The 14,669-nt window shown below is 58.4% G+C and overlaps 4 protein-coding genes across 14 annotated transcripts in view; 1 reads left to right on the top strand and 3 right to left on the bottom strand.

The window, feature by feature from the left end:
- Positions 1–76: 76 nt before the first annotated feature.
- Positions 77–1,622, bottom strand: RPL36 (ribosomal protein L36). Its single transcript, XM_032625183.1, has 4 exons — positions 1,465–1,622; positions 1,190–1,284; positions 279–413; positions 77–208 (listed from the first exon to the last, which is right to left on the bottom strand). Exons 2-4 carry the CDS (start codon positions 1,280–1,282, stop codon positions 119–121), a joined length of 318 nt encoding a protein of 105 aa, XP_032481074.1. The 5' UTR covers positions 1,283–1,284; positions 1,465–1,622; the 3' UTR covers positions 77–118.
- A 984-nt stretch (positions 1,623–2,606) lies between these two features.
- On the bottom strand, positions 2,607–7,812 carry HSD11B1L (hydroxysteroid 11-beta dehydrogenase 1 like). Of its 10 annotated transcripts, none has more exons than XM_032625177.1 (8): positions 7,432–7,686; positions 5,815–5,934; positions 5,601–5,731; positions 4,879–4,990; positions 4,406–4,497; positions 4,030–4,123; positions 3,732–3,897; positions 2,865–3,630 (listed from the first exon to the last, which is right to left on the bottom strand). In XM_032625177.1, the coding sequence occupies exons 2-8, from the start codon at positions 5,885–5,887 to the stop codon at positions 3,435–3,437; spliced, it is 864 nt and encodes a 287-aa protein (XP_032481068.1). In that variant the 5' UTR covers positions 5,888–5,934; positions 7,432–7,686; the 3' UTR covers positions 2,865–3,434. The 10 variants fall into 10 exon arrangements, with proteins under 10 accessions (XP_032481066.1, XP_032481068.1, XP_032481067.1 ...); XM_032625176.1 differs by having other exon boundaries at positions 4,030–4,198; positions 7,432–7,593; XM_032625173.1 differs by having other exon boundaries at positions 3,275–3,630; positions 4,030–4,497; positions 7,685–7,812.
- MICOS13 (mitochondrial contact site and cristae organizing system subunit 13) lies at positions 7,809–9,843 on the top strand. The gene is made up of 4 exons (XM_032625182.1): positions 7,809–8,209; positions 8,898–9,075; positions 9,274–9,325; positions 9,619–9,843. Exons 1-4 carry the CDS (start codon positions 8,181–8,183, stop codon positions 9,714–9,716), a joined length of 357 nt encoding a protein of 118 aa, XP_032481073.1. The 5' UTR covers positions 7,809–8,180; the 3' UTR covers positions 9,717–9,843.
- A 3,650-nt stretch (positions 9,844–13,493) lies between these two features.
- The window catches only part of SAFB (scaffold attachment factor B), a 34,483-nt gene continuing 33,307 nt past the window's right edge, over positions 13,494–14,669 (bottom strand). Inside the window, exons 19-21 of one of the 2 annotated variants that reach the window (XM_032625170.1) lie at positions 14,416–14,522; positions 13,966–14,032; positions 13,494–13,796 (exon numbers count right to left, since the gene is read on the bottom strand). In XM_032625170.1, coding sequence (XP_032481061.1) covers positions 13,679–13,796; positions 13,966–14,032; positions 14,416–14,522 — 292 coding nt within the window. In that variant the 3' untranslated portion in view covers positions 13,494–13,678. The remainder of the gene's footprint in view (positions 13,797–13,965; positions 14,033–14,415; positions 14,523–14,669) is intronic. The other variant, XM_032625171.1, reaches the window with a different exon arrangement.

Raw genomic sequence — 14,669 nt, 5'->3', positions numbered from 1 at the left:
CTGTCACCAAGGTGCCCAGGTACACGTGTGCCCCAGCAGATGGCACCCCCCTTCCCACTGGCAGCAGAGGAAACCCCAAGTTTCTGGAAAAGTTTTATTGTGCACAGAGGGGAGGGGCTCAGTCCTTCTTGGCTGCCGCCTTCCTCATGGCGGCCAGGACATTGCTCAGCTCCTCTCTCTTCCTCTTGGCACGGATGTGTGTCCCCACCTGCCGGGCAAGGAGGGCCATGAGCCTAAGCCCCAAGTCCCACCCCGGCCCTAACAGGAGTCCTACCTACCCTTTTCTTGATGAACTTGAGGGCCCGCTTGTCCTTGGAGACCTTGAGCAGCTCCATGGCCCGCCGCTCATAAGGGGCAAAGCCGCACACCTCCCGGATCATGTCCCGCACGAACTTGGTGTGCTTGGTGAGGCGCTGCGGGAGAAGGGAGGCGTCAGGGCGGGTCTCGGAGGGGGTCTCCGGGTGGAGTGTTGTATGTCTGCTAACAAGGGAAGCCCAAATCCTCCCCAGTCCCCAATCTTATCAACATTAAAGTGGCACGTCACACCCGGCCTTTGCACAGGGTGTTCCACAGGCCCAGAACCCTCTCGCCCTGGACACAAGCTGGGCACCGTGGAGTCGGGGCCGCTTAATGAAGAAATATATAAACCCCCATGAGCCTACGATTCCTCAACCTGACACACAAGGAATCCGCTTTCCCTCCACATTCCAACCCCGATCCAGAAACCCTTCTACTCGGCAAACTCCTGCTCATGCGTCAAAATTCGCTCCCAATTAGCTCCTGCCCCAGCTTCCGAATCCACGGGCCAGGTGGGTCCCATTACTTAGCCCCGGCGGGCGTTCGCCGCGCAGGCGCGTAACCGGCATCTTCACTCTCTGCTCTGCGCAAGCCTGACACCCCCTTTCTTCCGTTTAAGACACCAGGGCTGGACTTCCCTGGTGGCGCAGTGGTTGACAGCCCGCCTGCCTATGCAGGGGACACGGGTTCGTGCCCCGGGCCGGGAAGATCTCACATGCCGCGGAGCGGCTGGGCCCGTGAGCCATGGCCGCTAAGCCTGCGCGTCCGGAGCCTGTGTTCCGCAACGGGAGAGGCCACAACAGTGAGAAGCCCGCGTACCGCAAACAAACAAGACACCAGGGCTCCCCACTGCCCTCGGGACTCGACTCCCGACTGCGCTCCCGGCACTCACCCCACGGCGGCGGCTGTGCCTCGGCTTGCTCACGTTCTTGGTCACCTTGTGGCCCTTGTTGAGGCCCACGGCCATGGGGTAGCGCAGAGCCATGGCTGCGGACACGGGTGGGGAGAGAGGGGTGGAGGTGAGTCCCAGCTCGGTCCCCGCCGCCCGGAACCCCGCGCCTCGGCTCCCCCGGGCTTGCTCGCTGCACCCAACCAAACCCCCGAGCTGCACTGGAGCCCCAAGGGTCCGGATGGCAGCCGATGGTACTCGCGCTGGGCTTCACTAACCTGCTGCTCCTCAATGGCTGCCGCGACGGAAGGGTCTCAAACGCACCGAACTCTGGGATTTCTACCGACCCGCGGGCGGCGCGGGCCAGAGAGGCAGGAATGTCGCGGGCTCCCCCTGGCGGCTGGAGGCGTCCCGGTGGGCCCCCTGAGCATGCGCGCTTATCCTCACGGGCCCAAACCAGTAGTCGGACCGGGTGGGCGTGGCTGTTGCTGCGGTGTCTCCCTCTGCGGGTGGGTTGAGAGGTGAAATCCAACCTCTGCCGCCAGCAGGCTGTCCCAGCGCCAGAGACTTCAGCTCCCACTACTCGAATTTCTCCATTTATAGAATGATGACAATAGTACCTATTCCAAACTGTTTGAGCAAGATATGATAACTGGCACAAACTCAAATTTCCACAATCGGAGAAATTGGTTTTACTATATATGAAGCCAAGCTCTGGGCTAGAGCTAAGGAAAGCGTTGTGATATAGTGCCCCCTGGTGGCACTTGATATAACTCGATGTAATTTTAGGTGCAGGGATAGGAGGTGTGGTGGGAACAAAAAAATATTCTTTTTTTCTGGTTTTTATCTTTCAATCCTATTTATTTCCAAGAGACAGTATGAATTTGAGGCTGGTCTGTTTGGGGTTAGCCCTTGGATCACCTGCTAATCTTGGAGGCTTGGACAGCCAACAGGAACTAGTTTTTTTTTTTTAAAAACATCTTTATTGGAGTATAGTTGCTTTACATTGTTGTGTTAGTTTCTGCTGTATAACAAAGTGAATCAGCTATACTTATATCCCCATAACCCCCCCTCTTCCGTCTCCCTCCCACCCTCCCTATCCCACCCATAGCTAGCTGTTTATAACATTGTTTCATTCTTCAAAACATTGTTTTGTTTTAATAACATTGCTTTCATTTAGTTTTTATCTTTACAGTTGCTTTTTCTTTATGCGAGCACTGCTGGTTTACCATTTTAAGGAAAGTGTCAATTTTTAATTCATGAATCTAAATACCAGTGATGTGCAGGTGCAGCCCACACGTTGCCTTAAAGAGGGACAGTCAGTGTCAGAATCCCAGCTTCTGCCTCTGACTTCCCGTCTAAGTTTCCCCATCCATAAAATGGTAACAATGGTAGCACTAACCTCTGGTTGTGAAGATGTCATGAATGTCAAGTGCGTAGCGCCTGATGCAGGCTATCATTATTGGTGCACAAACCATGTTCTTCGTGCTGCAAATATAGCCTTTGGCCCACAATCGGTTACACTTCCTTCCATCCCTGACTTCCTGGATGACGTCCACCTGTCAGCCTCCGTTTCTCCACCTGTGAAATGAAGGTGAGAGTTCTGGCACCAATACACACATCCCTCTTCACCTCCTGCCACCAGCAAACTGGAAGGACCAAGGAGTCTGAACAGATGTGCAAGGAAGAAAGCTTTTTATTATCAAATGGGAGGCTGGATCCAGCCCAGAACATTCTTTTCCTCTTCCCCCTCCTCAGACCCCACCATCAACTCGACAGCTTCGAGGGCTCCCCTGCTCGGGGAAATGGTTGTGGGATGCTCCGAGGCTGAGTGAGTGGAAAGAACAAATCAGCGACGCAGTGGTTTCAGGTCGCAAATAGAGAGGGTTCCAAGGGTGGCTCAGTAGTGTTGTGACCTGCTTGACGGGGCCAGGGCCCTGAGGCAAGTCACACAGCCTCTCTGAGCCTCAATTGGCTCATCTGCAAAATGGAAGCAGCAATCATATCATCAATGACAGCTGAGAAGACGGAGGTACTTAATTGCCTTCCAAGTCCCTGACAAGATGCCGGGCACGCCTCGAGTTCTGACTGTTTTCAGGTGCTGGTAGTTTTTCTCAGGTTTACTTTTCTGTCTTGATGACTTTCTTTTGGCCCTTGGCCACCTGCTCAGAGGTGTCTGTCCGGGCTCCAGGACGACTGGCTGGAGGGTCTTCTTCTGGGAAGACGAAGGGGCATTAAGCCCAGGGGCTCAGGCAGCAGCGGGGGTCGTGATGTTGAGCTCCTGGCGGATGAACCAGGCCCTTGGCTGTGGCATCCAGCCGCGAAGCAGGCAGAGCAGATGGAAGCGCCACGGGTAGAAGACGCCGGAGGCACGCGTGGCGCTGCCACGAATCACAGCCAGGGCTGCCTTGGGCCCTGGGGCCGCCTTGGCCCTTGTGACGCCCCTGGGGACAGGAGGGTGCGGTGGGGACTGTGGCTACGGCTGAGCGGCCCCCCACACCCCCTCCCCGCTCAGCCTGGCCCCGGCTCGCGTCCTGGGCCTCACCTGACTCCCTCGGCGGCCGAGGCGCGATCCTGGAGGCCCAGGACGCACATGGTGATGGCGACGTTCACGTCCTGCACGTCCAGCTCCCGCCGGAGAGAGCCGAAGAGGCTATCCAGCGCGAACTTGGCCGCCGAGTAGGGGCTGGAGAAGGACGTGGGCACGCGGCCTGGGGGCGCGGGAGGGCAGTGGCTGAGCGGCCACACGCCGCTGCTCCTCCTCCGGGAAACCTTCGTGCCCACTCCAGGCTCGCCTCCATCGGCCCCATGGCTTCCCCACTCCCCGCCCCGCGTACACGCACCTAGCAACGAGGACACTACCACCAGGGAGCCCTTGCTGTCAGTCAGACTCGGCAGCGCCAACGAAGTCAGTTGCACGTAACTCAGGAAATTCACCTGGAGGTGGCGACTGCGAGTCACCGGGCGGAGGAGGAACCGAAGGCCAGAAGGGGCAGGGGCGGAGCCTAGAGCCTGGGGGCGGGGCCTTGGTATGTAGGGGCGGGGTTCGAGGACTGGGGCAGAGTTCTGAATGGACGAGGGGGAACACCAGCCTGGGGCGGAGCCTAGAACCAGGAAAGTTGGGGTCTGGAGCTGGGAAGGGCAGGGCCCGAGAGAGGAATGGTGAGAGGGTGGAGTCTGGCGGGAGGGCGGAACCGGGGCCGCAGAGGGGCGGAGAACCTGCATGAGCCAGCGTGTCGCCTGGGCGCTGCGGCCCCGCGTGCCTGCTGGGGCGGTGCCGAGGTGGTTCATCACCAGGTAGTCCAGCCCTCCTGGCCCGGAGAGGCCCATCAGCCCGGAGCTGTCCTTAAGGCTCCGCCCCCCGCGCCCTATGAGACACCACCCATAGCCCTGCCCCCTGAACTAGCGATGCTCCGGCCAGAGCATTGACACAATGAGCTCTGACCCAGGTAGCGCCCCAACTAAGATCAAAGAGACCCCGCCCTACTCCCTAACCAGGCTTCATCCCTGATCTAATGAGGCCCGGTCCAGAGTTCCACCCACTGGATGCCATGAGGCGCCACCCCTAGCCTTGCCCCCGGACCCATAAATCTCCGCCCTCAGACGGCCGTTACTACCACACCCCCGCCCCAATTTGGGTCGTGCCCCTAAGGCCTAGGCCAAGGTCCCAGACTCCAGGCCCCGCCCCTCACCCAGCTTGTCCAGCGCAAACTGCACCACGCGCTCGGGCACCTCAGGGGAGGCCATGTCCGCAGCGATGTAGAAGACCTTGGGAGCGCCCAGCTTCCGGCAGTTCCCTACCACCTGGGGGGGCCAGAGCTGCCCGTGGGCCCCTCCACCCCAGTTGGCCCCCCTCCACCTGCCAGCCCTAAAGGGGCCCCAGCCTGAAGCCCCCTCCCCTACTATGAGCCTCAGGTTCCATTCAACCTCATGCCTGAAGTGTTACCACTGGGGTAGCAAACTGGCAGCCCATGGGCCAGAATAGGGGACATTTTGCTTGTTCAACCATCAACATTTAAAACGCAGATTTCAAATAAATCTTGAGATTTCTGGCCTCTTGAAATTTTGGAAGGTTCATCCCCAGGAGCTGCACATTTCCTTGAAATAACACTGGGCTGTTTTGAACTTGAGAACCCTAGCTATCCACACAGCCTTTGGTTACTATCAATACTCCTATTTAGTGAGGAACAGTCCTTGCTTTACAACTGTCTTACTGATTCAACCCCACATCACAACCCAGGAGAAGGTCCTTTTATTGTCTCTGATTTACAAATGAGGAAACTAAGCCTCAGAGAGATTAAGTGACTTACCCAAGGCCACACAGGAAGCCTGAATGTTTGCAGGGATTCAAACCCAGGCCCTGTTCCCCGCCCCCCCCACCCCCAACAATTAAACTTGAGATGGAGTGTCTCACCTTCTGCAGGAGAGCCTCGGTGTGGGCAGTGAGCACCAGGTGGGAGCCCAGGCGCGCGTAGTGATATGCCAGCTCCTCCCCGACACCCACGCTGGCTCCAGTCAGCAGCACACGGGCTCCCTGGAGGCTGGCTGGCAGCGAGTAGGGGTGGTCAGCTTGGGGGATGGACAGGACAGCCAGAACGTTCCTCTCACCCCCACCCCCAGGCACTCACCTGGGTCAAAGTTGTCATCCCAATAATAGGCAAAGAACAGGGCTCCCAGCCCCACGAGCAGCAGCACCTTCATGGCCCTCCCTGGGCCTGCAGCAGGAGAGAGGAGGGGCCGGCACAGGCCTGGCCCACAGTCGCACCCCAGTCACACCCATTTCCCCAACGGCGTCTTTGTTCGAAGAGCCAGTGGTGATGCCCCTGGCCCTGCCCCCCCTTCTCCATCTGCAGAGCCACCACCTGGTCCAGGTCATCATCTAGCTCACCTGAACCACTGCAGCAATCTTCTTCCCCTACTGAAAACCCTGCCCGTTTCACTTAGAACAAAAGCCTTGGTGACCAAAAAGGGTCTGCTTGGACCAGCCCCTCTTGCTCACTCTGCTTTGCCACACCAGCCTCTTCACTGTTCATTGGAACCAGCCACTCACCATCCTGCCTCAGGGCCTTTGCATTGGCTGTTCCCTCTACGAGGCTGTATTTTGTATTCCCAAATACAACTCAATGGCTTGCTCTTTCAAGTCTTGGCTGGAAAAATCACCTCCTCAGAGGGCACTTCCCTGGCCTCCTTCTCTAAAGCACCTCTGTTCCTGGTCACCCCCTCTCCTGGTCACCTGTAGAATTTTTCTCCTTCTCAGCACTTGTCATCCCCTGAAATCATCTTGATGATTTGTTACCTGTTCAGGATCCCTCTCTCCCCTTAGACTCAGCTCCATGAGGGCAGAAAGGAAATGGAAACCTGCTTCTGTTTTGCTCCCTTTTGGATCTTCTGTGCCCTGAACTGCCAGACATGCAGTAGGTACTCAACAGATAGACTGACCCAGAGTGATATGAGGAAGGTGGGAGGTGAGAGGTGGGGGAGCCCAGAAAGATAACTCTGTCTGGAGACACCCAGAAGGAATCGGACACTCAGGACTGGCTTGGAGATGGAGGTGCCCGTGTCATTTACTTGTTCCAGGGAGAAGGTGAAAGATATAAACAGGCCAGGTGATTAAAGTTAAGGGGGTCATGGATCTCCCCTGAAAAGGGCACAAGCCCATCACATCTTAGGGTTTCTATCCTCTGAACTGCATGGGGCAAAGAGGAAAGGCCATAGGGATCTTTGTCCAAAAACATCTGAGATGTCCCTTCCTGCTCCAAACCCTCCCAGGGCTCACCACTGCCCCAGATGGAGACCACACCCTCCTCACCTCAGCCCACGAGACCCAGCAGGTCTGGCCTCGGCTCTCTGTCCATCCTCATCTTCCCCACTTCCTATCCATGAATCTATCAGTTCTCAGAAAAGTGAACTCCTCGCCCTAACCCAGTCACGCCAGCGTCCCCTCAGCAGGGAACACTCTCCCACCTCTCCGCACTTCCAGGGAAAGCCCTGAGGCCCCACAGCTCAACACTCTCCTCAAACTGGCCCTGACCATAGTTCCCTCGCAGGGGTTGGCTGGCAAACTGGGTGGGTGAGTGGGCGGATAGATGAATGGATGGATGAAACAGCCAGGCTCTGATGGGGGAGAAAAGGAGGAAACCCGATCCTCGCAGAACCCACCGGCCCCCTGACCTCGCCGGGCCTCAGTTTCCCCTCTGGACAAAGGGGGCGTGCGACTCACTGCACTCTCCCAATCGCGAACTCACCCACTCAGGCCTCAGTTTCTCCCGCTGTCCAGCGGGGCTGGGGTCCGGGCCTAGGAGCCACGCGTGCGCCCCTCTGCCCTCACTTCACCACTGCGTCCGCCAGGCTCCGACCGCGCCCCCTCCCGTAGGGTCTGAGTCACGCGACTCCGAGCCCACCTCCTCGAGGGGAGAGGCTATACTGTGGGGACTCCGCTCCCAGGCGTTGCCGGGCAACAGCCTCCCGCCTAGCTCTCCTCTGGCCTCAACCACTGACCTGATCACGTGACTAAAGGCTCGCCTTTCTCATACAAATCAGCCCGCGTGTTGCCGTGACAACCGGCTTCCAGGCACTCTCTTCCTGTGCCTGGGCCCTTAGTCCCCCGCGCCGGCGCGGGAGACGACATCTTGTGGGTCCCCCTCAGGCCCCACTCTTGTCACCCGATTCCTCTTTCCCTCACGTCACGAGGGCCGTGCCGCCCCCGACTGCATTTCCCAGGAGGCTTGGTGGCTAAACGAGCCGTCCGGCGCCTCACGTGACTTGCCGACTACTTTTCCCAGACAGCTTTGCGGCGGCTGGGCCCTGAGGACTAAGCTTCGCGCAGTTGTTTTGCAGTGAGACCGCAACCTCTTTCTGTTGTCTAGGTGCCGAGACTCCGACTCCCGGAGGCCTTTGCGGCTGACAAGAGACTACGCCTCCCAGAGGCCTCTACGACGGCGCAACCGGAAGTGACGGGCGAGCCAAGTGTCCTTGCGCGCGGAGCGGAGCGGTCATGGTATCCGGAGTGTGGTCGCTGATGAGGTTCGTGGGGCCACCAGGAGGGCCCCAAGGCCCCGAGAATGTTCCCTTCTGCGAGCACCCTCCATCTGGTTTGCTCCCGATCGGCTTTTCGGCGCCCGTAGTGTCAGGTCTCCCGTGTCTGTCCAGACAGGGTGGAGCTTCTCGCCCCCCTCCCGCTTCCTAGCGAGTCCGTGCCTTTCCCACTCTGTACCCGAGACCCCTCCGAGCCTCAGCTGCCCGCTCTGTAATATGGGAATGCCGCACGCCTTTGTTGGGAGGTTAATGCGCACCCAGAGCTGCGTATGACAGGAAATGACCAGGGACACTTAGAAAACCCCCGCGGGTTCCTCGCGGAGCATCCCTCGGGGCTGGAAGGTAGAAGGTGGTCAGGAGTCTTAAGTTTTCACTGTTCCCTGCCCTCTGCGGGATCTTTAGTGACACTGTTTCTCTCCAGGCTTCAGTTTACCAGTTAAATGGAGCTGAGTATCCCTGCACGCCTTAAGTGCTGTTGGTCAGGCACCCCTCTGGGCTCCCAAAATGCCCTGTGCTTCCCGCATTAGCTGCCTGGCTTCAGGTGTGTCACTCTTTGGACTGTGGGCACGCCCCTTCCCCTAGGGGTCTAACCCTCACCCCCATAACTGCGGTCCTAGACCCGGGAGGTGGCCAGCAGAATCTGCTGAGCTGCTGTGATTCCTTTCTCTGCCTGCAGGTTCCTCATCAAGGGCAGTGTGGCTGGGGGCGCTGTCTACCTGGTGTACGACCAGGAGCTGCTGGGGCCCAGCGACAAGAGCCAGGCGGTCCTTCAGAAAGCTGAGGAGGTGGTCCCCACAGCCGTGTACCAGTTCAGCCAGTACGTGTGCGAGCAGACAGGCCTGAAGATACCCCAGGTACTCCAAGCTTGGATTGAGGCCACGGCTCTGCGGGAGCAGGGGCGTCAGCTCTGGGGTGGCCTTTGATCCCCGGTCCCTCCAGCCCTGCTTGGCTTTCTCCACACTGGGGCATGTGCTGCTCTCCCTGCCTGTGAGGGAGGCGCGGGCTACCAGGCCTTCCCCTTTCACCAGCCCCTTCTTCCCCTCTCTTCCCAGCTCCCAGCCCCTCCAAAGTTTAACTTTCACATCCGCGAGTCCTGGAATTCAGGTAGGCCTTGGTCCGTCTGCTTGCAGGAGAGTGGCCCCAGATACTTCCCACCTCCCACCTCCCTTCCTGGCCATGCCTTTCCATCACTCTCCTTCCTGCTCTGTGTGCACCTGCTGCCCCCGCCTCCCCGCCCCGCTGCCCCCAACAGATCTGAAAGAGAAAAGGGAGTGGAGATTCCAGGGAGGTGGGAGCAATATGTGGCCTCCACCTGTTTCCCTGCATGGAATTGACAGAGCCGGAAGTGGTGCCTCTCAAACTCTCTGCTGAAAGCGCTGGGCCCTCCTTCCCCACAGGCATCATCACGGTGATGTCCGCTCTGTCCGTGGCCCCCTCCAAGGCCTGGGAGTACTCCAAGGAGGGCTGGGAATACCTGAAGGAGCGAACCAAGTAGCCTGTCAAGAGGAAGCTGCCTGCCCCAGGCGGGAACAGGGGCTGGGGCGCCATGGACGCCAGATTGGAACCCCACTCCTAGGGCAGCTCCTGGCCTTGCCGGCCCAATAAAGGACTTGGAAGTGTTCCCCGATCTGTGTGCTGGCCCCCGGGGCGTGGGCTGCTGGCTCCTGGGGGCTCTTCAGGGCCTGACCTTGACCGAAGGCCAAGGTTCACTCCTTTGTATCTGGGCCCTGCCCACTGGTGGGCCCTCGACTTTGTATGGTGAGTAGGAGCAGACCACTGCCCTGGGGCTCAGGGCCCATCTGCGTCTGGGGTCTTCTCAGTTCTTGGAGGGCTGAGCACAGGGTGGGGCAATCTGGGGGTAAGGGCTGGTCTACACAGCTGGGAGCCCCCAGAGCCACTGATTGTCCTGCTTGGCTCACTGATCTGCCCGCCTAGTCTAGTCCCTGTCCTCCTGCCCTCACCTGCAGCCTTCACCTGGTTTCCACTCTCATTCCACCCTCTCCCCACAACCTGGGGATTCCTGGGGAGCACAGACCTGGCGGTCATGGCCGTGCAGGGAGTCTCCCTGGCCCACAAGGGCCCAGTTTTCCAGATGTTCCCTGCTCCCCTGGGAAGCCTTCTCTGACACCCGCTGTGTCAGCTGCTTGGTGACCTAAATGTGTCTCTGTCCAGCTGGAGCTCTGGGGAGGGTGGGCCCTTGAGATGCTCCCTGTGAGATCCCCAGCACCCAGTCACAGAGCATCCCACCATGGTGACGGCAGGAGGAAACCTCTGCCCCAGACAGGGTAGGAGGTGGGCTTGGGTGGGAGCCAGTGACTGGCCCTGGGAACAGGGAGGAGGCCTGGGTAATGGTGCCCTGAGCTGGCACAGGATCCTCTGTTCCCAAGAGTTCCGGAGTTCATGTCAGTTGGTTTAGGGGATAGAAGTCACCCAGGGACATGACTCAGGAGGGGACAGCACTGTTACAGATGAGGGAAGCAGAGACCAGAGGCCAGGGCATTTCCCAGGCTCGCCTGGGAGCAGAAGCCAGCACGTGTCCATCCATCCATCTGGCCAGGGAGGAGTGGGGAGGGCAGGGTGCTTGGGGAGGGAGAGCCCTGAGTGACCTGTGCCACCCTGGTCTCCAGGAATGGTCTCCAGGTGGGGTCTCCCATGTCCTGTGTGTCACCTGAAAGCCACCTGGGCCCCTGTGGAGGTGGGAGCGGGTCTATGATGAGGGTGGGATGGGTGGGGCCTGGGGCCATCTTTGATGCTCTGCTGCCGAGGAGGGAGCTGGTGCTGGCCATTTCGGAGGCTGAGGGCACATCCCGAGTTCAAGGACAAGCCCTGTGAGCTGTCCCAGCCTGACTCTCGGTCCACAGAGCCCTTCCAGCAGCCTCATGGGCCCATTTTTTACAGATGGAGAATACAGGAGGGGTTTGTGCTCAGGGCGCAGGGAGCTGGGGTGGTGCCATGTGCTCCACGAGGCTCCCTAAAGCCTCACGACCCTCCCAGAACAGCGCACAGGAAAGGAAGCCAGTCTTTGAGCTGCCCTGGGGACGTGTGTGTGTGCGCGCGCGCACGTGTTTTCTAGCACTGAAACCAGCCTATGGTCACTGGCCCAGGGTTAGCCATGGGCTCTGCTTGACCCCATGGCTTTCCCACTGTCCACACAGACCAAGCTGACAGCCTGGAGACCAGTGCTGCTCTTGCCTCTGTCTCCTCATCCAGTCAGACCCCTATTCCTCTCCATCGACTTGTATTTGTTGCCAGTGATCACCTCCCTGCTGACCCCACCTCCAGGCCTGCCCCCTTCCATCTGTTCCCTAGACCATGTCTGATGACATCACCCCCTGTTCAAACACCTGCAGCTCCCCGCCCTCCCTGTGAGCCCAGACTCCTCAGGGGCCCTGCCTCCCCTCAGTCCTTGGATATGCCAGCCCAGCGGCCCTCAGTTCCCAGAACACAGCTGGCTTTCCCGCCAGCTTTTGCCCACAACTTTGCAGCCCCTCATTAGGCCATCCTTCCTCCTGGCTGACCCCTGTTCATCCTGCCCCCAGCTGAGATGCCCCCTCATTTGGGAAGCCTCCCCTGTCCCCTTCCTCGAGTGCCCTCTCTGGGCTTCCTCAGTGCCCTGTGGGTGCCCCATCACAGCGCCCAACACCTTGGGGCAGATTTCCACAGCTTGGCATCGCTGATATTGGGAAGGATAAATCCGTGTTGGGGCCACCCCAGGGACGGGCTGTTGAGCAGCATCCCTGCCTCCAACCCCCAAAATGCCAGCGGTGCCTCCTTACCCACCACGTATGACAACTGCAAATGTCTCCTGGTGCTGCCAGTTGTCTTCGCGGGACAGAATCACCTCGTGGTTGGACGTCCAACATGGGTCTCAGTGGGCTGAAACCCAGGTGTGGCCATGGCTGGTTCCTTCTGGACTCTGGGAAGAATCCGTTTCCTGCCTTTCCCAGCTCCTAGAGGCCACTGTGATCCTTGGCTGGCGTCCCTTCCTCTGTCCTTACAGCCAGCAGTGCGGTCTTCCACTGTTGTGTCCCCTTCTTGCCCTTCTCCCTATTTCCCTTACAAGGACCCACCTGGGTAACCCCAGATACCATATGAAGGTTCTTAATTTAATCCTGTCTGCAGGTCCCTCTTGCCACGTGCGGTATAAATTTACAGGGATTAGGAGGGGGATGTGCCTGGCCTGGTGGAGGAGGTGTGTTCAGCCAACAGGTGGAAAGGCCTGGTCCTGTGTCTGTCTTCCCTTGTCTGGGCCCTGGGGGGACAGGGGCCCGGTTAGCCTTGGTTGTTGGTACATCTCAGCCTTCAGACAGGGCCAGACCCTTCTTGAGTGTGAGATGGAGCCAAGAGGCAGGCCTCTGAGCACTATTCCCCTAATAGGGGGGCCTGCCCCCAGCCCCATCCATACAGACCCAGGGCCCCTAGAGACAAGGAACACAGCTGACCTGGGGAGGTGGCACTGTCCCACCGAGCCACCCCTGGAGTCCAGGCAGCCCTTGAACCCTGAACACACCTGCACCTTATGTGGGGTGAGACCCCCCGCCCCGACTCGGACTCCTCTGTCCCGGCTCCTCTTTCCTCTCCGGCCCCTGCCACTCCCCAAGGTGGACTTCATCACCTGGTGGACTTCATCACCTGGTGTCCAACAGCTCTTCTGCTCCTCTCACGGCACACGTGGTCATCTCTCCTCCCCGCGAGGATGCAGTCCCACTCACGAGGTCCCTAGAGGAGTCAGATTCAAAGACAGAAAGTAGGTGGTGGGGGCCAGGGGGCTGGGGACTGAGTGTTTGATGGGGACAGAGTTTTAGTTTGGGAAGAAAGAAAAGTTCTGGAGATGGACGGTGGGGATGGTTGTATGACGCTGAGAATGTACATAATGCCACTGAACTCTACCCTTAAATGGTTAAAATGGTCAATTTCATGTTACGTGTATTTTACCACACAAAACCCACAAAACAGCCCGTTCAGCAAGGGTGTCATACATGGAGGCAAAATGTGGGCGATTGGAACAAACATCTGAGGTATGTCACAAGGCCCCTGAGGAAGGCCAGACGGCTGAGACACACGACCCAGACGGTCCTATGAACTCTGGGCCCAGGCTCACGCAGGCTGGAAGGTGTGTGCTGCTGGCAAAGTGCTTCTGGAAAACCCAACAGTCCCCGAAAGCTGCCCCTTTCCATCCTCTTTCCCTGAAAGAAGGGCTGTGGCTTAGCACTTATGAGTATGATTTCATTTTACTTAAAGACGTGAAAATAAAAAGACACGACGCTTTAAATAAAGGGTATGTGAACAGAAACACATTTATTACAAAAAACCAAAAAAAAAACAAAAAACAAATTCACATTGTATTGAGCTACAATATGGCAGCAGATAAAAAAAAAAATATTGTACACAGTTTAAGGGAACTCTTAACAGAACATATTCTTGTTGCCACGTGACATAACACAGGAGCCCAAGCACTTAGTAGCGGCGAGTGAAGCGGGCGTCGTTGGGTCGGCTCCCCCGGTTCTGGCCCCCGAAGCCGCCACGAGGGATCACATGGCCCCGAGAGGCCCCCCCGGGGGCAAAGCTGCCACGCCTGAAACAAAGGCAAAATATTTTTATTTTTCACTCAGTGGGCTCTGCCCTGTGCCTGTGCTCTCTGAGGCCTCCTTCCTTTTAGCAGCAGTGACACCCACCCAAGCACACAGCACCTTCACTGATGCGAGCCCACAAGCAAAGACAAGACCGGTGACAATGCGCCTTACCCCGACATGCCTCCCCGGTTCATCATGTGACCTGGCCCCGAGTGACCAGACATACTTCTCTCACCGCCTGGAAAACAAGGAACAGTTTTCACACAGTGCCTCCAGGCACAGGACGTCAAGTTCAGAGGACACGGGGCTCAGACAACTCCAGTCCCTTTCTTGAGCCACAGGTCAGTCCGTGGAGGATGTGTGAGCACACGGATTGCCCACACCCACTCTCCTTGCTAAGTCACGGTGAAGAGGAGCTACGGCACCTGTGGCACACCTCCTGTGCCAGACCTCACCCACTCACCCACCCAGGCCGTAAGGAGCAAGGCGACACGCTAGGGAGAGCAGAGAAAGCTGCTCCCGCCCTCACGAGCAGTGCCCGACGTACAGCAGGGGCAACCCCAGCTTCCCGGATGCTTCTCCACCGAGACAGATGCGCCTTGGCCAAGGGCCAGTCCTCACCTTGCCACCTCCTATGGTCCCTGTCCATCATGCCTCCGTCAGCAGCGCCCTGCCACGCACGGTCATCCTCCATTCTTCGGCTGTGGTCCCCCCACTCACGTCTGCCCCTTGGAGAAAGACATCTCTGATTTGGATTGCCCCCACCTCTGCCCTCCAGGACAGCAACGGCACTGGGTTTGAGAGGGTGCGTTTAGCACTTTGTGACCCCAGCCCTTTGAGCAACGGGTGCTGCGGGGGAACGGAAATGGCATTCG

Source organism: Phocoena sinus, chromosome 3 (genome assembly GCF_008692025.1).
Source record: "Phocoena sinus isolate mPhoSin1 chromosome 3, mPhoSin1.pri, whole genome shotgun sequence".
Lineage (NCBI taxonomy): Eukaryota > Metazoa > Chordata > Mammalia > Artiodactyla > Phocoenidae > Phocoena > Phocoena sinus.
This window is presented reverse-complemented; position numbering and strand designations above follow the sequence as displayed.